Source organism: Lithobates pipiens, unplaced genomic scaffold, assembly GCF_037356315.1.
Source record: "Lithobates pipiens isolate NorthernLeopardFrog02 unplaced genomic scaffold, aLitPip1_a1.2 Scaffold_13, whole genome shotgun sequence".
In the NCBI taxonomy this organism is placed as follows: domain Eukaryota; kingdom Metazoa; phylum Chordata; class Amphibia; order Anura; family Ranidae; genus Lithobates; species Lithobates pipiens.
This window is the reverse complement of record NW_027507718.1, coordinates 465,814,440-465,841,264: the sequence shown is the minus strand read 5'-3', so window position 1 is coordinate 465,841,264 and position 26,825 is coordinate 465,814,440. Positions and strand designations below refer to the sequence as shown.

Sequence of the window (26,825 nt, the reverse complement as noted above, 5' to 3'; positions counted from 1 at the left end):
AATAAATTACACTTTGCTACAATGTAAAGTAGGGAGTGTACAGCTTATATAACAGTGGTCTCACATTACAAAAATGTGAGGGGAGTACTCACTTTTGTGAGATACTGTAATAGAAAAAAAAAGTGGTATTGAATACCAAGAAAAATAAAGCTCTGTCTTTCTCAAAGATGATATAAAGGTTTGGGTGTTGCATGACCAAGTAACTGTCAGTCAAACTATTACAGCACTGAAAACTAAACAATGGCCTAATAATGAAAGGGGTATATACAGGTTGGCACTTTAGTGGTTAAACTTTCGTGTATAAAAAAGGGGGGTTCTGTGGGTTTGTCCAGGACATTTCAATTCTTTTTCTAACATGTATGGGGGCGGTTAACTTTGTAAACAAGCTTACTCACCCTAGGGGACAGCAATTATGATTTTGCGTAATAGACTGTTGAGCAATATTGAATAAAAAAAAAGAGGAAGAAATCAACAAAATAACTTGTCAACTCAGTGTAATAAATTAGTTTTTATGGTCTTCATGCTGAGCTGTGTTGTAAGGGAGAAGAGGGCAAAATAGGCCAGGCAATGGAGTGTATTTGTACCTGTTTTATCTAGAATTAGACAGAAATGTGTTTTGAATGGAAACAAGTATAGACTTGACCGTGTTTTATTCATCAGTCAAATGCAAACACGACCTTAGACTAAAGATCCTGACACAAGGGCTTTGCTGGCTTATAATTGCATCCTTCAGGCTGACATGGGCCTTCTAGACGACTGTGGCCCTGATGTAGGAAAATGACCAGTCTTACATTCTCACTTCTGAGAACAGATATGACTGACAGGGAGCAAGACAAAAATGCCAGTTCATACACAAGCTGCAGGCCAGGTCAGCGGCTCAGAAAATATCAACACCAAAGACAGACAGGCAATCAGCAGTTTTTAAAAGGCACTCCGCATTGGCAAAGAGTTGAGATTTGCTTTGTTATAGGGAACATCAGGAAATTGTTAATTGTGCCTAAGCATTACCTTGAAAGATTTTATTTTTTCCTCCTAAAAAACAGCAGTGCACTTTATGGAACATGAGGGTGTCTAGGCACTCCTGAGCCCACAGTCTCATAGCTGTATATCTGCGGTATAGTGTGGGATCATCTAAGGCAGGGGTGTCAAACTCAATTTCATTGCGGGCAGCATCAGCGTTATGGTTGCTCTCAAAGGGCCGGTGTATCTGTAAGACTATATATATTTATCTAGGGCTTTTATTACTCAGAGCATAGGTGCAGGAATGTCAGACATACCAAGTGCAGTTTCAGGGGTGTCCTATGCACGGAGTACAGGGTTCAGGGATGTGCTATATACTGAGTGCAGGGTTCAGGGGTGCCCTTTGTGCAGAGTGCATGGTTATGGGGTGCTCTAGATACAAAGTACAGGGTTCAGGGGTGTGCTTTGTGTAGAGTGTAGGGTTCAGGGGTGCACTAAATACCGAGTGCAGGGATCAGGGGGGCACTTTGTACAAATGCAAGGTTCAGGGGTGCACTAGATACTGAGTGCAGGGTTCAGGGGTGCACAAGATACTAAGTGCAGGGTTCAGGGGTGCACTTTGTACAGAGTGTAGGGTTCAGGGATGCACTTTGTACAGAGTGCAGGGTTCAGAAGTGCGCTTTTTACAGAATGCAGGGTTCAGGGATAAGCTTTGTACAGAGTGCAGGGTTCAGGGGTGCACTTTGTACAGAGTGCAGGGTTCAGGGATAAGTTTTGTATACAGAGTGCAGGGTTCAGGGATAAGCTTTATACAGAGTGCAGGGTTCAGGGGTGCGCTTTGTACAGAGTGCTGGATTCAGGGATACGTTTTGTACAGAGTTCAGGGTTCAGAGATAAGTTTTGTATACAGAGTGAAGGGTTCAGAGATAAGCTTTGTACAGAGTGCAGGGTTCAGGGGTGTGCGTTGTACAAAGTGAAGGGTTCAGGGATAAGCTTTCTACAGAGTGTAGGGTTCAGGGATAAGCTTTCTACAGAGTGTAGGGTTCAGGGATAAGCTTTCTACAGAGTGCAGGGCTTAGGGGTGTGCTATGTGCAGTGTGCAAGGTAAAGCATTCTTTTGCATCTCTCTCCACATCTTGCATTCACCGCTTCTCAGCACTGACCTCTGCACCACTCTCCTCCATCCCTCATCTCTGCCCACATCTCCCTCTACAGCCCTCATTCTCCTCTCCCCCCAAAAAAGTTTCCTCATATCTCACACAATGAAGCTTACCACGTGGTGACCCATCTCACACTGCAACTGCACCTCCTTTGTCCCTGAGTGCAGAGCAGGCAGGTATCTTTGAGAGCTGTCAAGAGGAAAGCTGTCCTTATAAACACAGAAGGCTTCTGTGTTTTACAAGTGACAGTGGTGAGTGGGGAGCAGAGGGTAAGACAGAGGGCAAGGCGTTCCAACTGGAAAAAAGCCCTGGGTGAGAGGGCCACATGAAATGGCCTGGTGTGTTTGACACATCAAAGGTATTGCTGCCTCTGACTTCTAGTGTCACATGATTTAGGGCCTGTAATTGAATTTTCATAGGCAAATGCAGCACAAGTTTGGCATTAGTTTGAGAGCCTTCTGAGATCATTCAGAATTTATTGGAAATGCAATTGACCAGCATTTGACCAGCATCACCTGTGTTTGCATTCCCATAGATTTGGATAGGGAGAGAAGCTGTGCTGAAGTAAACAGAAGCTTAGCCATAGACTGAGTATAGCCTCGAATACAAAATATACGTAATACATATAACAGTACCATCATCCCAATTGATAATTGTCAAGAATTGGGAATTCTAAGGATATTGGGGCAGTTGCTGAGGCTGCTCCCTTGATATCCACACCCAAAAATATTTGTTGAGGGGACTATTGCGGTACTAAATAAATCATAAAAGACTTTGTTATAAAATAATTACAAGTAATTTAATAAGGACAAAAAAATGAAATCCATCAAAACTTTCATATTGCTAAAATCATATACACCACAATTTAATAAACTACCGACGGGTAAGCCCGTAAGGTTTCTATTGAAGAGGGGTACAGAAACGTTTCCTCTACCGGTTTCGCCGCGAACCGCTTCTTCAGGAGGATAGTCTACAGAGTAAATAAAAATATTTGCAAATAATCAAATAGCAGCGAATCATATAATGACATAACAGAAGAGTTACAGTAATTTAAATAGCGAGGGGATCAGCTCACCCACAAAGGAGGAAGCAGTAGATCACAGGACCCATCGGTTTCCTCCCACGGCAGATGTGGGGGGTTGTAAAGGACTCTTCAAATTTAAACAGATATATATGATATGAGAGTTAAAGTGAGATGAGACATTAACCTATACACACCTAAAGAGCGATATATAGGTGAAAAGGGATGGAAAATAGACTGTGTATAGGGGCTGTAAAAAGAGCCTATAAAAAGGAAGTGCTTAATTGTGCATCCTAAGGTGTCCTACGCAGGCAAAAAATTACCAAAGAAATGTGACCAAATTGGGAAGAAAAGGAAAAAGAAATGTGGAAAAGGGGCAAACCACCACAAAAAATAGGGTAAAAAGGATATAAGTGAAACAAGTGTGAAAATAAAAGCCAAACATACCGTTTGTGCTATATTATCCAGTGTACACCACCCATGTTCATAGAGGGAGATCGAACAGGGCAACACCATAGTAGCCAAGGAATACAAATGTATAGTGTGCAGGGCAGGTATCACCTACTATATATATATAATACACTCCCCAAAGGGAGGAGCTGGTAAGCATGTATGCACAGGTTGCTGTTGTAGATGGACACCACAGGTGTATTGCAGGTTAGCACACCAGGTAATCATGATAATTAATATGGTAATTCATTAGCCAGGAAACAAACATGAACCTGGGTATTGATCGCCATCTGTGGGGGTACACACAGAGCAATCACTTTAAGCACATATGAAAAAAGGCATAAAGTAAGATAAGACCAGGAGACCTAGGGTACTAGAGGTCCTAGTCATCGGGTATAAAAACAGCAATACTCTAACCTGTATAGACATGTCCAACAGCGCAACCCGGCATGTGGAGTCCTGAAAACTGCTCAACAGTGGTCTAACACAGACCACTATTTAAGCCCCCAACCCTTCCGGCATCAGCGTACGCCGCTAAACGGCGGCGTCTGATGTCACGGGGGTCCGCCCACCCACACCGCGCACTCGCACGGCCATGCAACCATCGCGCACGCTGATGCGGACGCACTGTGCATGGATGTGCGCACAGCGCATGTGCGCGCCGGAGGGGCCCATGGACCAAAAGGTCCGGGCGCATCCAGCACAAGAAGGACCCAAAATAAGGGACCCACCAGGGCGAGCGCACATCTGCCAGACAGGAGAACACAACAAAGGATCCAAGAAAAGACCCAAGCTTCCCCCTGGGGGGAGCGGATCTCCTTTACAGCAACACTATTCACAAAATACAAAAATAATAATAATATATAAACAATAATACTACAAACATCGTATAATCAAGGTAATAATGTAATAAACAAAGCATGGGAACAACCATACTTCAGTGTCACCAACGGCATAAGGAATGACAATCCCACTAGCTATCGAGGTGAAAAAATAAATAAAGTAAAGTAATGTATATCTAGATACAAAAAATAGAGGCACTCAAAAGAGACACCCACCACTGTTGCTGTTCAGAGGTTGTTATTAAATTGTGGTGTATATGATTTTAGCAATATGAAAGTTTTGATGGATTTCATTTTTTTGTCCTTATTAAATTACTTGTAATTTTTTTTATAACAAAGTCTTTTATGATTTATTTAGTACCGCAATAGTCCCCTCAACAAATATTTTTGGGTGTGGATATCAAGGGAGCAGCCTCAGCAACTGCCCCAATATCCTTAGAATTCCCAATTCTTGACAAGTAAACAGAAGCTTGTCAATACACGTCATTAAAGTGAAATTTGATAATGTCATTACTGTGCTGCTCATCATTCTCTTTGCTGGAGGCTTTAGCAAAAAAAGAGAGCACTACCTCCACCAAGATGTCCTCCTCCACACAAACACGTAGTGCAGAATAAGGCATGGTAAAAGTGTAATCGAGAAAATCAGCTGCAAGGAGACCTCAGGCAATACTGTTGACCAGGAGAGTAGAAAAGGAAGGGGGAGGAGGAGTAAGGGGTCCAATCCTCCCACTCAAGATTATCCATAGTCCAGAGCAGCAGCTAGGGCTGACAGCTATGCCAGGCACACAAAGCAGGAGCTGCTCTTCTCAGTTTAGTCGCTTCCCTTACTCCAAAACATTGCCTTGGTGAAGTGAATTGCCTTGGTCTAGGGGTACTGGGGGGGGGGGCAGAATTGCATTAAAAGGGGTGGCTATACTGAGAGAAAACAAGAGCGATACTGAAAGGGGGGGTCCTGGGGGGACACAACTGTATGGAGGGGCAGTAGAGCTTTACTGAGTGGGGTCCACAGTGCACCACAGCACTGAGTATTGACTGGTACGCTGTACACCCAATGCAGTACTGAAGGCGGGGGGAGCTGTCCTAACGAGGCAGAGTTGTACTGGGGGCTGTACTGAGGGGGGCAGAGCTGTATTGAGGGTGTAGAACTGGGGGGGGGGCTGTACGGAGAGGGGGTAGAGCTGTACTTAGAGAGGGGGGAAAGCTGTACTGAGGGGGCAGAGCTGTACTGGGGGATAGAGTTGTAACTAGGGGGAGAGCTGAACTAAGGGGGCACAGCTGTACTGGGGGTAGAGTTGTAATGAGGGGGAGAGCTGCACTAAGGGGGCAAAGCTGTACTGGGGGTAGAGTTGTAATGAGGGGGGAGCTGTACTAAGGGGGCAACGCTATACTGGGGGTAGAGTTGTAATGAGGCGAACAGCTGAACTAAGGGGGCAAAGCTGTATTGGGGGTAGAATTGTAACGAGGGGGAGAGCTGTACAGAAGGGGCAAGGGCATAGATAAGGGGGGGGTGTGGAGTCCACTGTGCAGCACAGCAGCTAGTGCTAACAGCGATTATGAGCACTCAAAGCAGGAGCAGCTCCTGCAACCAGTCAGCTCAGAGCAAGCTTTTTACATACCTTGATGAATAGCGTTTTTGCTGGACTTATCCAAACTTTGTGGCACCTTCTAACTGTAGTGCCCTGCTCCTAATGAGCAGACGCCATTATTTTTGTAAATTTAAGTTTGTATGAAGCTGCAGTTTGGCTCAGACTAATTATGTCAAAGTTCTGGTTTCTGTACCAGTTCAGCTGGGTTGTGCTAGTTTCCACTTGGCCATGGGTGTCACTGTCACCACTGGTGAGTGTTGAAAATGCAACAGGCTGAATGCATTGGGTACCCTTTTACTCAGAAATAACCCGGTGGGAGTGGTTCAACCGCTGTGCATTCTGGGTAAGGGTACTTAAGGTACATATTTTTGGGGGTGGTTATCCCCGACCTCATGGCCCTCCTGGCCTGAGGTGTGTGCTGCCTTTCCCTATGTCTGGGGGTCGGCAGGCCCGAGGCTTTGCAACTAAAAGAGTGGGCCAAAAGTCTTGGGGCCTACCGATCTAGGGGTGGTCCTGTGCTGTCTTGCCTGTGGAGAGAAGCTAAGCCACTGGAGGATCCAGGGGAGGACTTTTTCAGGAGAGGACCAAGCAACAAGATTGCTATCTCTGGAAGAGCCTGGAGACTCAGTTGGAGGACGCATCCCGGGTCACCTATCACAAAGTATAGCTGGATCGGCTGCAAGAAACTGGTACAGTGTGAAAACTCTTTAACTTTACAACAAGTTACTAGTTGTGCTTTCCTGTGGCAGAGGATTGCACAACGATTCAGTTGAATTAACAAGTCTGTGGCAGAGATTTTGTCCGAGCATCTCATCTGCTGCTAGGTCAGTGAGAGAGGCCTATCCGGTGGTTGCCAGATCCAGCCTGTGGAAGCTGTTTGTCCTCTGGATCAAGGAAATAACTCTAACCCGCAATTACAAGGTACCTGAATCCCCCTTAACCCTCTATTGCAAAACGTCATGTTCTCTGTGTGGAGTGTGCTCAAGTGTTGGAGCTAACATTCTTTAATCCACTCTACGAACCCTAAGACAAACACAGTGAAAAGGTGAGGTAACGGTAAGCCCAACAAAAACCATCAGCTCCTTCAGGGTCAGTGATATATAACCTTCTGCAGTGCTGATTATGGGGAAGGTACATCATTGTTCATAATATCATATATTTGTGCTCTGCCTTGAAACACATTGGGAAATTCTCTTTATACATCAGACATCTTGGACATAAATGTCCATGTAAGCAGTGGCATATGACGATCCATCTATATATAGCAACCCCTACTAGTAATTTCATCTCCTACTAAAACATAGCTTAGGGTAGAAAAACATTTGATGCTTACTTTGTGGCATACAAAGGCTTCTAAAACAATAAAAAAAGTGCTTGAAAAAATGTACGGTTTGTGGTTTATTGGTAGAGGCAAACCCTCTGCATTCCACATAATGGGCAGTAAAGCAAGTCTCAACACTCCCTAGTTATCTGGACTAGGGGGTAATTAACACAACCTAGCACCTTGGAGCATTTGATGCATTTTATGACCTGCCACCCTGTTCCATAAGCAGATGTTTTAACATTATCTTTAAATCCATGTAAAAATGTCCTGACAAGAAAATATATTTGACAATGAAGGCATTTTTAAATTATTCTTCTACTTTGAATAAAACATAGGATCTCCAAAATAACTTCACCAGTTTTTCAGCCTCCAATGTATTAAATGACAAGGCCATTAAATTGTGTTATACCCCGGGGGCTGTGGTTAGGTTAATGAAATGAGCTCTGGGACAATTCATTATAAATACAGTAGAAATATCTATCTCTGGAGGCATTTTAGATTTGGGTCATACGGACATGTTTTGAGGACCTGAGCTTAGGAAGCGTTTCCAGTGCATCTGATGCAGCCAAAGCAATGCTTACTGCAGCCAGCTGACATATGTTTTAGAAGTGAATTGCAAATTAAGCATATTTGTAACCAGTTTTACATATTAAAACAGAGCACGAGGGATTGTATATATGGGTGACAAAATTGGCTTTTCTATCTGCAGCTTTCGAAAACCGGACTTATTTTTGGTCCTTAGGAAGAATTAAGGGTGTGTTTATAAATGTTTTCACCTTCAATTCATATAACTTTCACCACGGATTCACACATTTTTCAAATGGAATCTAATTCAAAAAATGTGTGAATCTTGGGTGACCATTTTGTGGCAGCACAATGGCATAGCTCCCAACTATCCCTGATTTTGAAGTACTGTCCCTGATTTGGAGCAATATCCCTCTGTCCCTCATTCCTCCTCCTTTGTCCCTTATTTTGATCTGATCTATATAGTTGTATATAAAATGCACTTTTTATCTTTCAAAAAGTGTTTTCCAGCACTAAACCTTTCATATGATTTCTAAATTGCTGCATTTGTAAAATCCAATATAAAGGAATAGTAGTGGTAAAAAAACAATCTTGTTTTTTTTGTACAATTTTCCTTTAAGGGGACGTGGCGAGGAGCGTGTCCTATGCCTGCATGCGTTTGCTGATAGGTGCCCCTCATTTCCTATGTCAAAAAGTTGGGAGGTATGCACAATGGCTTAGTGATTAGTGAACTAGGGTCCTCAGTTCAAATCCAAATAAGGACAATACCCGCATGGAGTTTTCATGTTTTCCCTGTGCCTTTGTGGGTTTTCTCCCACATTCCAAACACACACTAGTAGGTAAATTGGCCCCTGTCTAAATTGGCCCTATTATGTATATGCATGACTGTGAGATAGGGACCTTAGATTGCAAGCTTCTTGAAGGCAGGGACTGATGTACATGTACAATATGTAAAGAGCTGTGTAAATTGTAAGTGCCATAACAATACCTGAAACAAAAGTTTCTAGGGACCAAAAGAAAGCAATGAGCATGCTGTGAAGACATCACTTTGTAGCATGCTGTGCTTAAATGATTACGCTGACCAGGGGCGTTGCTAGGTCTACAAAAGATCTGGGGCTAGAGCCCATAGCAGTGTAGTAAAGAAAGTCATACGCTTGGGCGGGCATACACATGTATATATAGCAATATACGTGTGTGTGTGTGTGTGTGTGTGTGTGTGTATATATATCCCCAGAGAGCCCCCCACTTACATCAGGATCCCCAGAGAACCCCCCTTACATCAGGGTCTCCAGAGAACCCCCCTTACATCAGGGTCCCCAGAGAACCCCCCTTCATCAGGGTCCCCAAAGAACCCCCCTTACATCAGGGTCCCCAGAGAGCCTTCCCCTTGCATCAGGGTCCCCAGAGAGCCCTCCACTTGCATCAGGGTCTCCAAAGAGCCCCCCACTTGCATCAGGGTACCCAGAGAGTCTCCCCTTCCCTTGGGGACCCCTGCAGAGACTCTGGGCTATGGGCTCTAGATTCAGGGCTATAGCCCCAAAAGCCACCCCCTAGCGACGCCACTGCCGCCGACTGCATCTGAACAAAGCAATGAAAAGACATCACCTTCACACATACACAGCACTGTTGACATGTCCGGTATGTTGTTAAAGCAGAACTACAGCCACAACTACCAAGATAAAAAAAACAAATAGCCCATTCGACTTCGATTCAGAGATTTCCCCTGCAGTACTTTTTTACGCCACTAGATGTCCTTAGACAGTAAAGACTGTATATTCAACCCACTTCTTCTGAGCCCAGGTCATCTTGGTCCCACCTCTAGTCTGTGACTGGACAGTAAAAGCAGAAGTAGTCCAGTGCTAATCACTCTGTTATGCTGGCTGTCTTCTCTTCCCATCAACATGCTTCTAATCAGCACATGAACTGATTGGTCCCTTGTCCTCTCACACTCCAACCCTGCTTTACAGGAGCTGCAAGGGGCTAATGCCAGGTCAAGGTCAAGTAATTACACTGCTTGCATTTAAAAAATAAGTAGGGTGAAAAACTTTTTGGTCCTACTTCTCCTGTGGGTCATAGGAGTGCACTATGTTTTGTGCTCCTGTGACCCGTATTAAGCCAACAGTGGGCTAAAGCCTGTTGCTGGCCGATGTCACTCAGCTGGTCCAAACTCTAGAGGGATCCACCCAAATGACTGAGGGGCATCTGGTTTAGCCTCTCAGCATGCTATTGATAGCCTGCCACTCCATCTCCCTGCATGGCTGGGAACTCCAGTGAGAGCTGGAGGGGTAGAGCAGAGAGCTGGTCACTGTAAGGCTGGCCATACACAGTTTGAATCTTGGCCGGTTCAGCACCAAGGCTTAATGCACCAAGTTGATCGAACTATTAGTTTGTGTACAACCAGCCTGCCGGATCGTCTTGTGACTATCGCTGGAGGCTGCTATAGCTGCTAGCAATAATCACTGTCTTCTCCCAGCAGGGTAGGCGCAGGGAAGACAATAGGGTGGCAGGAGGGATCCCCATGTATGTGTTGACGGGGGAAATCAAGCTAATTTCTGCAACTACGGGTTGCAGGAAATAAATTTTCTCCATGTATTGCTGGCCTTAGTGTCTGTTAGTCACCAACTCTTTGTTTACTGAAGCATGAGAACTGAGTGATCAGTGTTTTTTGACCGCTCAGTTCTCGGTCTTAGAGGTGACATTGAATAGATGCAGCATCCACCTAGGTGGGTTTATTTTTTTAAAACCTACACTTCTCTTTTAAAACTTAATTTAAAGGCGCATTAATGATTACAGCACACATTCACATACCAGGCTCAGCGTATTAAATCATACATTCCTTGGTGCCTTTCTACTTAACGATCTCACATTCTCAACCAAAAGCCACAGATTATTAGAACAGCCGCCTTTTACAAAACAGTCTTTTATGAAAGTGTCCTTTTCCTTTATAAATGTAAATGTTTATTTTTGCACAAGGCAGCATTCCAACTCAACAGCTGGACTGCTCGTTTTTAGTAAAAACAGGGTCTAGTCTTTCTTATTTTTTTTTAATAACATGTTAAGCGAATACTAGAATGGTAAAAAAAAATCACTTGAATGAAAGAGCAAGGGGGGTTATTTATGAAAAGGCAAATCCACTTTGAAATACAAGTGCAAACTAAAAGTGCAAAGTGCACTTGAAATTGCTCTGAAAGTGCACTTGGAAGTGCAGTCGCTGTAAATCTGAGGGGTAGATCTGAAATGAATGGAAGCTCTTCTGATTTTATCATCCAATCATTTGCAAGCTAAAATGCTGTTTTTTTTTAATTTTCCTTGCATGTCCCCCTTGGATCTACAGCGACTTTACTTCCAAGTGCAAAGTGGATTTGCCTTTAGTAAATAACCCCCAATGGTGCTTTACTGTTGGGGATGACTAATCAGATGAATCACAGGTCCATTACTTTTTTATCCTCCAGAATATCTGTATATTTGTCTAATTTGCAGAACATTGTGCTATGGAGGAATTTAGGAAAAAATGATTCATGAATTGTCTGATCCCAGTCTGCATAATTTAGGAGAATGCAAAAAGAGCGAAGTTGATTAGCAGAAGTTTTGTTTGGGCCTCATGACCTCACGCGGTATTCCATCACTCTTACACTCTTACACTACCTAACTAGAATGGCAGAGGGCAGCAGGTGGACCAGGTCTGGAAGAGGTGGACTGATGTCCTCTCCTAAATGCCATGGGGCAGACCTGAATACCATCTGCCCTGAATCAGAGTCATGCATTGCCTTGCTACCAGTGAGCTGAGGGTCATGGCCCTTGAGCTTCATTGCATGTTATTGTGTTGTAGACCAGCCCACCCACAACATGGCAACTCATAATGCTAATCCCATATTTGTGAGACCCCTGGGGAGCCCAAACTTCACCACAGAGTGCCACAGTTAAGAAAAACTGCCCTAGACCATCAATGCATTTCAATGCAATGAGTGCAGCTTGAGGATGTCTTTACATCGTTCAAGGATGAAGTTGCACCTAAGTCCAATAGACACCTCTACATAGTGATGTGAGGACAGAAATAGTAACCTAAAGAATCATGGACTATATTACCTAATAAAAAAGGGATGGATTTAGACCTTTGCAGTGCATTCCCATACACATGTGGGCATTTGTTATGTTACACGTTCAACCAATTCATTTTGAGTTGAATGTCAACCACAAAGTACTTTTCAAGTGCATGCATAATTCAAAAACACAGGACTTTTGTGGTAAATCGGGGTGCCAATTTTATTCTTTGCCACAAGCAGCAGAACTGAGTGGTGGAGGCGGGGGGTGAAGGGGGGGGGGGGGGGTGAACATGCACTCATTTTGCAGCCACGATTAAAATTTACTTTTTGCACATGCAAAACAGGTTAATTTCATGATGAATTTACCATGTATTTGCTACGTGCTTAGAAGTACTTGCCAAATGTGTACCATGCATTTGGCAAGCATTCACCTGATCTATATGGAAGAATTAAAGAGAAGAGAGAAGCACAATCTGATTTCAAACTGATCTTAACACCATGTATACAAAAGTCCTTAAATTGTCATTATAAGTATATTTTGGTACAGTGAAAAATCCTAAATCAATCAAATGTTCCAAAGGGATAAATGAGGTCCAACCATTAAGACAGGGGTAGGCAACCTCGGCCCTCCAGCAGTGGTGAAACTACAATTCACATGAGACATTGCAAGACCCTGACAATCACAGGCATGACTCCTAGAGGCAGAGGCATGATGGGATTTGTAGTTTGACCACAGCTGGAGTGCCGAGGTTGCCTAACCCTGCACTAAGGTGTCTGAAGGTCTAGTTATCTAAGACAATTAGCACTGCCCATAGCATAATCTCCTTTTCTTTATGTTCTTCATAGAAGAGTGAACATAGATAACATTGTCTAAATCTAGCTTTAAACTGTCTCAATTGTTTTTGGATTGATCTGCCGTATAAAAAAATAAAAATAAAACAATAATAAAATAAAAAAATACCACTTATGTAGTTTAAAAGCCAAACTGTAGCAGATCCTAACAATACAAAGTTAATGGTATATTCTGAAATATTTGTGAATAGTTAAAGCCTTGCACGCACAGGGCCGAATGTCGGATGGCATTAGTAGGTTCAATAGAAACCGTCTGACATTCGGCCCATGTGTACTGCAGTCGGTCAAAAAGAAGGCATTCGAAGGGGCATGACCAAAAAAGGTCTGCCAATTGGCTCCTGATCAGCGCTCTTAGCCAATGGCTGTTCTGGCGGGGGGGCTGTCTCCCTATCAGAACACAACAGAACAGCAGGGGAGATCATCGTAGTAGCATCAACTGAGCTGTCAGTTTTTTTTTCATTCAGCCCTGCTGTGTTGAACAATAAAAAAAATACTAGTGTGTACTACTCTTTAGACTGCTATTCCCCGAGCCATCAAATAATGAGGCCACAGTGTTTACATTAACTATCCTGACAATAGTAAGAACACATATTTACTAAATGAATTAAGTTTCACAATATTACCTTTAAACTATATTTGACAAATGTGTTGGTAAAGTGGAAGTGGGCCTGCAAACATCTTAATTTTTACTCTAGAACATCTCAGAAGGTCCACATATTGGGATGTTTAAATTTTATAAAAAGTCAGCACTTTGGCCCAACCTATCATCTCTTTCCAACCACATTTATTGTCAACTAGATCTCCATATTGAGAAGTCATTTTGAAGTTGATATACACTGGTTTTGGGACTCCAGGGTTCAATGGCTCTCTAGTGCTCAAAAACAAACCTAAAGACGCAGGTAGACATGGGGACATGGGGAAGGATTGATTGCCCTGTCAGATCTTAATTGGTAATGTAGAAGAAAACTAGTATACCAGGTTCCAGTTGAAGACTTTACAAAAGTTCCATACAAGACCTTCAGGGGCACAGCAGTCCCCTTTGTCAGGGTATTGACTAAACAGCAAATGAATCCCTTCTAATGCCGCATACACACAACCGGACTTTTCGACGGACTAGGTCTGACGGTCTTCCCGATGGACTTTCAGGGGAGGTCCGTGGGACTTCTGAACGAATGGACTTGGCCACACACAACCGGACTAAGTCCATTTGTTTTGAACGTAATGGCATAAGACAGAACAAGGAAGTTAGCCAGTAGCCAATAATTGCCCTTGCGTCGTATTTGGTCCGTCGGACCAGCACACTGACGAACGGTTTTCCCGATTTGTAGTCTGTCAGATAGATTTGAAACATGTTTTATTTCTAGGTCTGTCCGATTCCGGTCCAGACCTAGTCTGCCGGAAAGTCCGATCGTGTGTATGTGTCATTAGGCTTATTTCACACAGTGATAGTCTCTGAAATGGGAGTGGGGGGGGTGATAAATGGGGGATAGTCTCTGGGGTGGGTGGTAGAGCAGCAGCTACCAAGTCTTCATGAGGCTAGAGACTTTCGGGGAGTGGTCGAGCCGTGTGGGCTATTTTTAATGTCTGTGTGAACTAGACCTTAGACAGTACTCACAGGAACAGGGGCGCTAGTTGGAGGATTTCCCCTCTGTTCCTGTTAGACCACTCCCAAACCACAACGAAGATGCTGCTTGCAGGACTTTTCCTAACGTCCTGCATGAGCACCGACCCAGTGTGAAAAGTCACACTGAAATAAATGGGAGGCAGTTTTTAGGCGCTTTAGACCCCTTTCACACTTGTGTGACTTGTCCTGTGACTTGGGACTGCAAAGTCCCATGTCAAGTCGTACACCCATGATTTCCAATAACTATTATTCATATCTGTGCGTCTTCAAGTCCCTGCACTATTCTAGTCCGACTTTGATGCAAATTGAGGTCCAGAGACCTCAAGATTACACAGGCATGCTTCAAGGTGCATACAAATTGCGGCAAAGTCACAGCAAAGATTGTGGCAAAATTGCGTGCATCTTTCAAGTCGCACAAGTGTGAAAGGAGCCCTACAGGCACTATTTCTAGCGTTAAAAACATTTGAAAACTGCTTCAGTGTAAAAGGGGTTTTGAGGCTGAAGATTTTTTTCCTTAATGCATTCTCTGCATTAGGGTAAAACACTTTCTGAGTGCAGCTCCCTCCTTATACTTACCTGAGCCCAATCTCGATCCAGTGATGTGCACGAGAGCAGAGGCTCTGTCTGCTCTCTCCCTCCTCATTGGCTCAGAGAAAGAAGCAAGGGCAATTGGCTCCCACTACTGTCAATCACAGCCAGTGAGGAAGCAGCAGGGGGTAAGGCCGAGCCACACTCTGCGGGTCAATGGTGGGCACTCAGCGGGGGAAGGAGCCAGCAGCGCTGATGGGGGACCTCAGAAGAGGAGGATTGTTGCTGCTCTTTGCAAAAACCACTGCACAGAATCGGTAAGTATAACATTTTTTTTTAAACAATAGTTTACAATCACTTCAAACCTGCTTTCACCCTCATTATAAGCCCTATACTAACTAGCCTGTAGAGGAAAGGTGTCTATACTTACCTTATCTAAGAGTGCTCTAGTCCATTCATGTGATTAGCTTTCAGTGCCGGATTCAGGTGAAAGGAGAGATCGCCGACAATGACTGCAATCCCTGGGCAGTGACATCACCCAAAGACTTAGGCTGGATTCATCACACCTATGCAGTTTTACTGCTTTTTGCAGTTTGCAGATTTGCCCTACAGTCCATTAACCATGGTTTCCTATGGAACACGTTCTGTAGTGCAAATCTGCAAAATGCAAAAAGCACTAAAAATGCATAGGTGTGAATTTAGCCTTACAGTGGTGCATCCGTTGTCGGCAGCCTCTCCTATTCCCTGAAGCTGGTGCTGGGAATAGAGCGCAAGACAGGACAAGAGCGCCCCGGGAATGGGTAAGTGTAGAAATCTTTCCTCTACAGGTTCATTTGTATAGGACTTACAACAAAACACACTCACTGGCCACTTTATTAGGTACACATGTCCCATTGCTTAGTAACACAAATTGCTAATCAGCCAATCACATGGCAGCAACTGAATGCATTTAGGCATCTGGATGTGGTAAAGATGACTTGTTGAAGTTTAAACTGTGCATCAGAATGGGGAAGAAAGGGAATTTAAGTGACTTTAAACATGGCATGGTTGTTGGTGCCAGACGAGCTGGTCTGAGTATTTTAAAAAACTGCTGATCTACTGGGATTTTCACACACAGCCATCTCTCGGGTTTACAGAGAATGGTCAGAAAAAGAGAAAATATCCAGTGAGCGGAGGTTGTGTGGACAAAAAAATGCCTTGTTGCTCTCAGAGGTCAGAGAAGAATGGGCAGACTGGTTTGAGATGATAGAAAGGCAACAGAAGATCACACCGTGTGCCACTCCTGTCAGCTAAGAACAGGAAACTGACGCTACAATTCTCACAGGCTCACCAAAATTAGATGATTGGAAAAACCTTGCCTCTTCTGATGAGTCTTGATTTCAGCTGTAATGTCTCATAGCTAAAATCATCTCAAACTGGTTTCTTGAACATGACAATGAGGTCACTGCACTCCAATGGCCTCCACAGTCACCAGATCTCAATCCAATAGAGCACCTTTGGGATGTGATGGAATGGGAGATTTACATCATGGATGTGAAGCTCACAAATCTGCAGCAACTGTGTGATGTTATCATATCACTATGGACCAAAATCTCTGAGGAATGTTTCAAATAATAAAGTGAGTGTATAACATAAAGTGGTTGTAAAAGAAGAAGGTTCTATGTGCAGCAGCCTCCCCAGTACCCCTAATTCTTACCTGAGCCCCATCTCTAGCCAGTGATGTCCATGAATGCCTCACTTAGCCAATGAGGAGAAAGAGAGGTGGTGGGGTTGAACTGGGGCTCCGTGTCTGAATGGACACAGGGAGCTGTGGCTCAGGTGCCCCCATGGCAAGCTGCTTACTGTGGGGGCACTCGACAGGAGGGAGAGGCCAAGAGCTCCGGCCAGGGACCCGAGAAGAGAAGGATCTGGGCTGCTCTGTGAAAAACCAATTGCACAGAGGAGGTAAGTATAACATGTTTGTTATTTTTAAAGAAAAAAAAATGAGACTTTAGTATCACTTTAAGACAAACAATTTTTGTTAGGTTTGGACAGAGTGGTGAGGAGTTAGAATCTCTGACAGGTGTTTATTACCATTTGTGTGTCCTTATTAGGGACATTTACTCTCTTTAATTGTGCAGATCATCATTGTTTAGACCGGACTTCTACTTTAATTTATTGTAAAAATGCACCAAGTTTATACTAGATTTCCTCTTCTATTTTCAGGTTATTTTAGTTTAAAGCGGAGTTCCACCCTAAAGTGGAACTTCTGCTCATCGGAACCCCCCCCCCCCCCAATGCCACAATTGGTACCTTTCAGGGGGAGGGAGATGCAGATACCTGTATAATACAGGTATTTGCACCCACTTCCGGGCATAGATTGCCACAGACTCTGTGGTATTTACGCCACTTCCTGTCCCTTTCCCGGGTCCCAGAGGCAGCAGGGACCGGCTGTATTGCGCAGCGCGACTCGCGCATGCACAGTAGGGAACCGTGAAGTAAAGCTGATTCCCATAGCAAACATGGCGGCGGCAGCACCCGAGAGCCGAGCGACAGATCAGCTTCGGGTGCCAACATCGCGGGCGTCCTGGACAGGTAAGTGTCCATATTTTAAAAGTCAGCAGCTGCAGTATTTGTACCTGCTGACTTAAAAAAAAAAAAAAAAAAATGTCGGAACTCTGGCTTTAAAGTGGAAGTAAACTTCCATAGATTATTTGTACCTATAGGTAAGCCTAGAATAAGGCTTACCTATAGGTACTGTAAATATCTCCATTTAGGAGATAGATTTAAGGTCTATCAGTTGTCTCAGTCACTGCAATGATTAAGCACAAGACAGGCATGTACTGGCCATCGGGACTACCGGGAGTTTCCCGGTGGGCCGATGGCTCAGTGGGCCATTCTGATGTAAGGGGGCTGGTGATGGGACACTCTGATGTAAGGGGGCTGCTGATGGGACACTCTGATGTAAGGGGGTGCTGATGGGACACTCTGATGTAAGGGGGTGATGATGGGACACTCTGATGTAAGGGGGCTGGTAATGGGACACTCTGTCGTAAGGGGGCTGGCGATGGGACACTCAAAATGTAAGTGGGCCGGTCTGGATGAAGTCCAGGGCCAAATTTCTGTCCCAGTCCAGCCCTGGCACAAGATGTATATGTGAAATGCGTCTATGTGACCACAGTTTGGTGTCTTTGGTGTTATCTTTGTGAAAATAAATAAAAGGCAAATCGGAAGTTCTGGATGTGCAGTCATTTCTTTCTTCCAACCAGTCACAAAGCCAGAGTCCGCGTACCCGGAAAGGAAGACGGGCAAAAGATGGTTGCGGCCACCAGCCTCGACAACGAGGGCTTCGTTTGCAGGTAAGTTTCACATAATGTGCTAGTATGCGATGCATACTAGCACATTATGCCTTTACTTTGCAGATCAGGGAAAACAAACAAACAAAAAAAGGCAGCACTTTACTTCCTCTTTATGTTTACTTGCACTTTAAATATCTAAAAAACAATAATTAATTATACTTCTAAAACTTTCTAAAAAGGAAACAATAGAATATGTGCTTTTTGTATTTTAGCTCAGAGACAGCTATACCATCTAAATAAAAAGTGGGATCTTGTAGATAAGAACATCTACATAGTAGAAGGATAACATCTAGACCGGAGTAGGAATCTACCTGTATCATCTGGTCCTACCTTGCTCCAGTTCCTACACTTCTACAAAGTCCTGACTTCTCCAGCACATGGTCACTAATAATGTTCTTCTCTAATAATGTTCTTTTCTCTTACCCAAGGCTCGGTCTCCGGGGAGGCAGCGGGGGGAGCCGTACACCAGCCCTGCAGTGAGGGTGATGATGAGACAGCCGGTCAGGAGATGCTTGTAGCGTCCAGCCATTGATGTGGCACAGTAGAGAGCGGACCAGCCTTCGCAGTCTTCTCTCCCTCCCAGGCAGCGCTCTGCTCACGTGTTCCAATGGCTCAGGTTACAGCTCAGCACACCCTGTGGAGGAGATCCTGGATTTATCTGCACATGGGGAATCATTCATTGCTCTCATTTGTAGTCTTGTAAGGAGGCTTTGGCTGGCTTTAGTGTAAAGAAGTCTGTCTGTATGGAGCTGACTTTGAGGGAATGCATATGTCTGTGTAAGGTTGCACAAGAGTCTCTAACCAATAACCACACTGCCACAAAAATGCACACAAATTCTTACTGTGCCTATCCTGTAACCCATTCACTGCCTGATGCCAGAGGGTGAATCCACAATGTGCTCTATACATAGGCTACTGTACCTACAGGCATTTATTTATTACAGGTAACCACACCGATCGTAAACAGCTGTGGGGTTAATTCAGCAATGCTCCGTTCACATCTAGGCATTGCTATTTTATGGGCATTTTTTCAGGCATTTTTACGGGCGTGTTTGCAGCGTTTTTGTACAGGAGTTTAAAAGGTCACAAATGTAAAAGCGTAAAATGCCCGTAATCGGCCAAAAAAGAAGCTTGTGTACTTTTTGGAGCAATGGTCATTTTGCTTAGGTGACAGATTGCTCAGATGTGAACAGGGGCATTGAAATGAAAGGGATATGTCTTGTTGATCGCTTTTAAAGCGGAGGATTAGAGCTGAAAAACGCCTAGATGTGAACGGAGCCTTAAGCCGCGTACACACGGGCGGACTGTATGGCCAACTTAGTCCGTCATACAATCCGACGGACAGTCCGTCCTACTTTCAAATGAACGGACTTGACCACACACGGATGCACAAACAGTCCGTCGAAAGCTTGCGCGATGACATGTACAGCACGTACGACGGGACTAGAAATAGGAAGTCCAATACACAGCAATGCAACCTTTCGCCGTGTAAATCCTTTCTGAGCATGCGCCATTCTTAGTCCGTCGAACTAGCCTACTCACGAGCGGATTGTCCGCTGAAACCAAAGTCTGACGGACAATATTACGGAAATTCCGAAATACTTAGTACGCCAGACTGCACGCTGAAAAAGTCCGCTGAAGCCCACACACGAGCGGACTGTCCGCTGAAATGTGTTTCGACAGACTAAGTTGGCCAGACAGTCCGCCCGTGTGTACGCGGCTTTAAGGTTACTGCATGCAATAGGAAGGTCACGTGACACTTTTTTAAAAAAAATTTTAAGGATCTCTTGAGATAATAAAAGTCAATTCATCAAAGTAAAATATTGAATGTCAGAAAAATACCACACATTTTTATAAATGTGGGCTAAATATCACAAAATAAATAAGTAAATAAATAAATCATTAAAGGATTAGTAAAGTCTCATATTTTTTCACCTTAACCACTTAATAACCGGCCTATAGCCAAATGACGGCTATAGGCCGGTTTGTTATTTGTGGGGGGCCGTCATATGACGTCCTCCCGGAGAATCGGTCGTGCGCGCCCCCTCGGGCGCGCACACCGGAACATCCGTGCTCGCCGGGTTCACGGGACCCGGCGCAACACGGATCGCGGTAAAGGACCAATAGCAGCGGTCCTTTACCACGTGATCGCTCCGTCCAATGACGGAGCGATCACAAAATATAAACAAAGAACGTCACAGGTCACGCAAAGTTCACTTCTCTCCTCTCCTCACACCGATGCAGCGTGAGAGGAGAGGAGAGCTACATACGTATATGTGAGTGAAAAAAACAGTGCCCAGCAGTGCCCAGCAGTGCCCAGCAGTGCCCAGCAGTGCCCTAGCAGTGCCCCAGCAGTACCCAGCAGTGCCCCAGCAGTGCCACAACAGGGATCAGCAGTGCCACAACAGTGCCATCTGTCACCTCTGTGCCATCTGTCACCTCTGTGCCACCTGTGCCACACCTGTGCCACCCCTGTGCCACCAGATCCACACCAGATCCACACCAGTGCCACTACAGTGCACACCAGTGCCACACCAGTGCCACACCAGTGCCACCTGTGCCCATCAGTGCCACCTGTGCCCATCAGTGCCACCTGTGCCCATCAGTGCCGCCTGTGCCCCACCAGTGCCGCCTGTGCCCCACCAGTGCCGCCTGTGCCCCGCCAGTGCCGCCTGTGCCCGCCAGTGCCGCCTGTGCCCGCCAGTGCCATCTGTGTGCTAGTCAGTGCCACCAGAGCCACACCAGTGAAACCAAAGCCACTATAGTGACATCAGTGCCGCCTGTGCCCACCAGTGCCGCCTGTGCCCACCAGTGCCGCCTGTGCCCACCAGTGCCATCTGTGTGCCCACCAGTGCCATCTGTGTGCTAATCAGTGCCACCAGAGCCACACCAGTGCAACCAAAGCCACTATAGTGCCCAGTGCCGCCTGTGTCCACCAGTGCCGCCTGTGTCCACCAGTGCCACCTGTGCCCACCAGTGCAGCCTCACCAGCCACCAGTATGGCAAAAAAATATTTTACTAGCGAGGAGGCCTACCAGCTTTTAAGTATAACCGATGAGAGCAGCGCGGAGCTCTCTGATTCTCTGTCCAATTCGGATTCTGCCTATGAACCCGTTACAAGCAGCGGGTCTGATACTGAATCAGAAGAAGAATATGTGCCCGTGAAAAGAATGCGTTCTGGCGTGGAGCAGCAGCCTACTACCAGCAGCGCAGTGCCGTCCACCTCGAGAGCAGTGCCGTCCACCTCGAGAGCAGTGCCGTCCACCCCGAGAGCAGTGCCGTCCACCCCGAGAGCAGTCCCGAGAGCAGTGCCGTCCACCTCGAATAGGGGCCATGCCAGCCTTCCCTATGCCCTTCAACACCCCCTGTGGCTGCCCTCTAATTCCGGAGAAGCAAATATCCCCCCCTTCACCGCCCAGCCAGGTGTCCAGGTGAACACCGATGATTTTTCAATGCTAGATTTTTTTAATTTGGCTTTCACTGAAGACTTACTATCATCCATTGTGGCCCAGTGCAACCTCTACGCACAGCAGCACATAGTAAGCAACCCTGGCTCTAGTTATGCCCGTCCCTTTCAGTGGAGAGAACTAACTGTAGAGGAATTCAAAATTTTCTTAGGCCTAACATTTTCTATGGGACTTTCAAAAAAAAAACAATTGTACTCCTATTGGTCTACCAAACCTGTCCACCACATGCCACTCTTCTCATCCCTTATGCCAAGATCACGATACGTAATGATTATGCGGTTCCTCCACTACAATGACAACACCCAGTGCCTTCCCCGAAATGACCCAGCTTTTGACAAACTATTTAAAATTCGGCCACTTCTAAATTATTTCTCTGAAAAATTTCCCCAATTATATACCCCCGATCAGAACATTTCCGTGGATGAGTCCCTTGTAAAATTCTCAGGCAGGCTTGGCATCAAACAGTTTATCCCCAGCAAAAGGGCCCGATATGGGGTTAAAATGTACAAACTTTGTGACCGAGCCACGGGATACATCTACTCCTTCCTTGTGTACGAAGGAAAGGACTCCCAACTGCACCCCCCTGAATGCCCAGAGTACATTGGAGCCAGCGGAAGAGTGGTCTGGCATCTTGTCTATCCACTCCTTGGAAAGGGATACCACCTTTATGTGGATAATTTTTATACAAGCTTGCCCCTCTTCCGCAATCTTCACCGGAGAGACACCCCAGCATGTGGTACAGTGAGAGCCAATAGAAAGGGCTTCCCGCAAAAACTAGTCAATGAAAGGCTACAACGAGGGGAGACTGCATCTTTGCGGAACCAGGAGCTATTGGCTGTCAAGTGGAGGGACAAACGAAACGTCCACATGCTGACGACAATACATAATGACACCTACATAGAAGTCTCCAGAAGAAACGGCCCAATCCAGAAACCAGCCTGCATCTATGATTATAATTTGTTTATGGGAGGAGTGGACTTTAACGATCAGATGATTGAACCATACCTTCCCACAAGAAAATCCCGCCACTGGTATAAAAAAGTGTCCATTTATCTTTTCAGTTTGGCCATGTATAACACTTATGTCCTTTACCAAAAATCTACAGAGAACCCCGTATCCTATTTGTACTACCAAGAAGAAGTTATTTCCGCCCTTTTGTACCCTGAAGGCCCACCAGAAACTATTCGCTCTGATTGTGTGAGCAGACTCCACGAACGCCACTTTCCTGACAAAATCCCCCCCAGTGAAACAGGCTGCAGACGTCAGAAAAAATGCCGGGTGTGCTCCAGAAGAGGAATTAGAAGAGACACCACATTTTATTGCCCCGATTGTCCTTCCCAACCAGGCCTCTGTATAGGTGAATGCTTCCGCCGTTACCATACTTCTCTACATTATTAGGGAAGTATGGTAAAGGTAATTCTCATTTCCTGTCATTTTCCTCCACACCCTTTATGCCACTGCACTGAACTGTACATACCTCTGCCTTCTCCGACACCGACCCTGGCCTGTTATACGACCAAGCTTTTGCCTAACGCTAAACATACCTCTGCCTTCTCTGGAACTGACCCTGGCCTGTTATACGACCAAGCTTTTGCCTAACGCTAAACATACCTCTGCCTTCTCCGGAACTGACCCTGGCCTGTTATACGACCACGCTTCTGCCTAACGCTAAACTGTACCTGCCTCTGCCTTCTCTGGAACTGACCATGGACTGTTTGACCACGTTTTTTGCCTGCCTCTTGGATTGATCTTTTACCCTGCTATGCTAGTGGGAACAAAAGGGGTCTCACATATGTGAGGGGCTCCAGAATAGTTTTTCTGGATGACGAAAACTAATTTTTTAGTTTTCTTATTCCCGAATTAGGGACTGGAGACTCAGAGGCTTCAAAGAGATTTGGGCGGGAGAAGCCTCTACCCCTTTCCCCATTATTTCATAGCCTGCTACTTGGACCATGTTCCTGCTTACTACCAGGATGGACAATATTCCTGCCTGCTACCTGGACAATTCCATTTACTGTCGCTGACCATGTCCCTGCCTGCTGCCTGGATCAGGGCTCTCCTGCGGACAATTGGACTACTAAAACCACAGGTAATTTTTTGTTTACCCCTTACTTGGTATGTATGTGCTATGTTAGAAATATGAAGGGCCTTCAAAAATGTGATAGATTGTAAGGAAATTGGATGCGCAAGTTATGTTCCTAGAACACCTGATGATGCTTCTAAGATGTTGGGCCTCTATGTGGCCAGGCTATGTAAAAGTCTCACACATGTGGTATCGCCATACTCAGGAGTAGTAGCAGAATATATTTTGGGGTGTCATTTTTGCTATGTACATGCTATGTGTTGGAAATATCTTATAAATGGACAACTTTTTGTAAAAAAAATGCATTTTCATTTTTTTCCCACATTTTCCAAAAACTTTGGGAAAAAAATGAAACATTCAAAGGACCCATTATGCCTCATAGATTATACGTTGGGGTGTTTGCTTTCCAAAATAGGGTCACTTTGTGGGCGTTTCCATTGTCCTGGTGCTCCAGGGCCTTCAAAAGTGTAATAGGTGGTTGAGAGATTAGATGGGTAATTTATGCTCCTAGAACGCCTGAAGTTGCTACTTCAATGTTGGGCCTGTGTATGTGGCCAGGCTGTGTAAAAGTCTCACACATGTGGTATCGCCATACTCAGGAGGAGTAGCAGAATATATTTTGGGGTGTCATTTTTGCTATGTACATGCTATGTGTTGGAAATATCTTATAAATGGACAACTTTTTGTAAAAAAAATGCATTTTCATTTTTTTCCCACATTTTCCAAAAACTTTGGGAAAAAAATGAACCATTCAAAGGACTCATTATGCCTCATAGATTATACGTTGGGGTGTTTGCTTTCCAAAATGGGGTCACTTTGTGGGCGTTTCCATTGTCCTGGTGCTCCAGGGCCTTCAAAAGTGTAATAGGTGGTTGAGAGATTAGATGGGTAATTTATGCTCCTAGAACGCCTGAAGTTGCTACTTCAATGTTGGGCCTGTGTATGTGGCCAGGCTGTGTAAAAGTCTCACACATGTGGTATCGCCATACTCAGGAGGAGTAGCAGAATATATTTTGGGGTGTCATTTTTGCTATGTACATGCTATGTGTTGGAAATATCTTAGAAATGGACAACTTTTTGTAAAAAAAATGCATTTTCATTTTTTTCCCACATTTTCCAAAAACTTTGGGAAAAAAATGAATCATTCAAAGGACTCATTATGCCTCATAGATTATACGTTGGGGTGTTTGCTTTCCAAAATGGGGTCACTTTGTGGGCGTTTCCATTGTCCTGGTGCTCCAGGGCCTTCAAAAGTGTAATAGGTGGTTGAGAGATTAGATGGGTAATTTATGCTCCTCGAACGCCTGAAGTTGCTACTTCAATGTTGGGTGTGTGTATGTGGCCAGGCTGTGTAAAAGTCTCACACATGTGGTATTGCCGTACTCAGGAGGAGCAGCAGAATTTATTTTGGGGTTTCATTTGTTGAATGTACATGCTGTGTGAGAGAAATAACCTGTTATAATGACAATTTGGTGTGAAAAAAAATTAAATTTAAAAAAATCTTCATTTTGCAAAGAATTGTGGGAAAAAATGACAAGTTCAAAAAACTAACGGTGCCATGTACTAAATACCTTGGAATGTCTACTTTCCAAAATGGGGTCATTTGGGGGGTTTTTGTACTTTACTGGCTTGTTAGGGTCTCAAGAAATGACATAGGCTCTCAGTACATCAGGTGTGATCAAATTGATACATTTTCAGCGATTGGCACCATAGCTTGTACACCCTATAACTTTCACAGAGAATAAAAAATTTCCACTAATTTGGATTATTTTTACTAAAGATATTTAGCAGTATACATTTTTGGCCAAAATTATGAAGAAAAATTACTTATTTACAAAAAAAATTAATAGAAATGAAGAAAAAAGCATTTTTTTACAAAATTTTCGGTATTTTTTCATTTATAGCACAAAAAATAAAAATCCCAGAGGCGACCAAATACCACCAAAAGAAAGCTCTATTTGTGTGAAAAAAAGGACGAAAATTTCATATGGGTACAGTGTTGCATGACTGAGTAACTGTCATTCAAATTGTGAGAGCACTGAAAGCTGAAAATTGGTCTGGTTATTAAGGGTGTTTAAGTGCCCAGTTGTCAAGTGGTTAAAGGAGTTGTAAAGGCTCGTGTTTTTTCACCTTAATGCATCCTATGCATTAAGGTGAAAAAACACCTTGCAGTCACCGGCCCTCTATTCCCCCCTCTATTTTACTTACCTGAGCCACAAGTTTCCGACAGCACATCCCCGCCGTCCCTCTCTCCATGGATTTCTTGCTCTTGATTGCATAGATTGTTAGCGGTGCAGCCATTGGCTCCCGCTGCTGTCAATCCAATCCAATGATGCGGGCTCCAGGGGGGCGGGGCCGAGTCCTGCATTCAGCCTCTATGGGCGCTGAGTGCTGGACACGGGAATGTGCCTGCAAGGTAACCCCCTCGGGAGAGCGCTTCTCCAAGGGGGTTATCTAATGCGGGGAAGAGCTGCCGAGGGACCCCAGAAATGGATGTTCGGGGCCACTCTGTGCAAAAAGAGCTGCACAGTGGAGGTAAGTATGACATGTTGGTTATTTAAAAAAAAAAAAAAATGATCCTTTAGTATCACTTTATTGCATTCTATGCATTAAGGTGAAAAACCTTTTGGGCTGCAGTTGCCCCCCAGAGCCCCCCTTTTTCTTACCTGAACCCGATCATTCCAGCAACGAACGCAAGCCTAGCAGCTCCAGCCGCTGTCTTGGGTCCTCATTGGATAGATTTGATGCTGTCAATCAAATACAGTGACACTGGGTGGGGCCGAGTCCTGCTGTCTGTGTCATTGGACACAGCAGCATGACTCGGGAGTGTGCCCGACACGGGTGCCCCCCACGTAAAGCGGCTCTCTGTGGGGGCACCCAATAAAGAGGAGGGGCCAGAAGCACCGCGGGGGACCCCAGAAAAGGAGGATCGGGGTCGCTGTGTGCAAAACCCTTGCAAAGAACAGGTAAGTATAACATTGCTGGCTTTACTACTGCTTTAAAGACAGTTCACTTAAGAACA

At 44.8% G+C, this 26,825-nt stretch overlaps 1 protein-coding gene across 1 annotated transcript in view; it reads right to left on the bottom strand.

Annotated features, from left to right (window-relative positions):
• The window catches only part of CPZ (carboxypeptidase Z), a 170,238-nt gene extending 151,231 nt beyond the window's left edge, over window positions 1–19,007 (bottom strand). The window contains exon 1 of the mRNA XM_077477857.1: window positions 18,677–19,007. Within this exon, the coding sequence (XP_077333983.1) occupies window positions 18,677–18,782 (106 nt within the window). The 5' untranslated portion in view covers window positions 18,783–19,007. The remainder of the gene's footprint in view (window positions 1–18,676) is intronic.
• Between the last annotated feature and the right edge of the window lie 7,818 nt (window positions 19,008–26,825).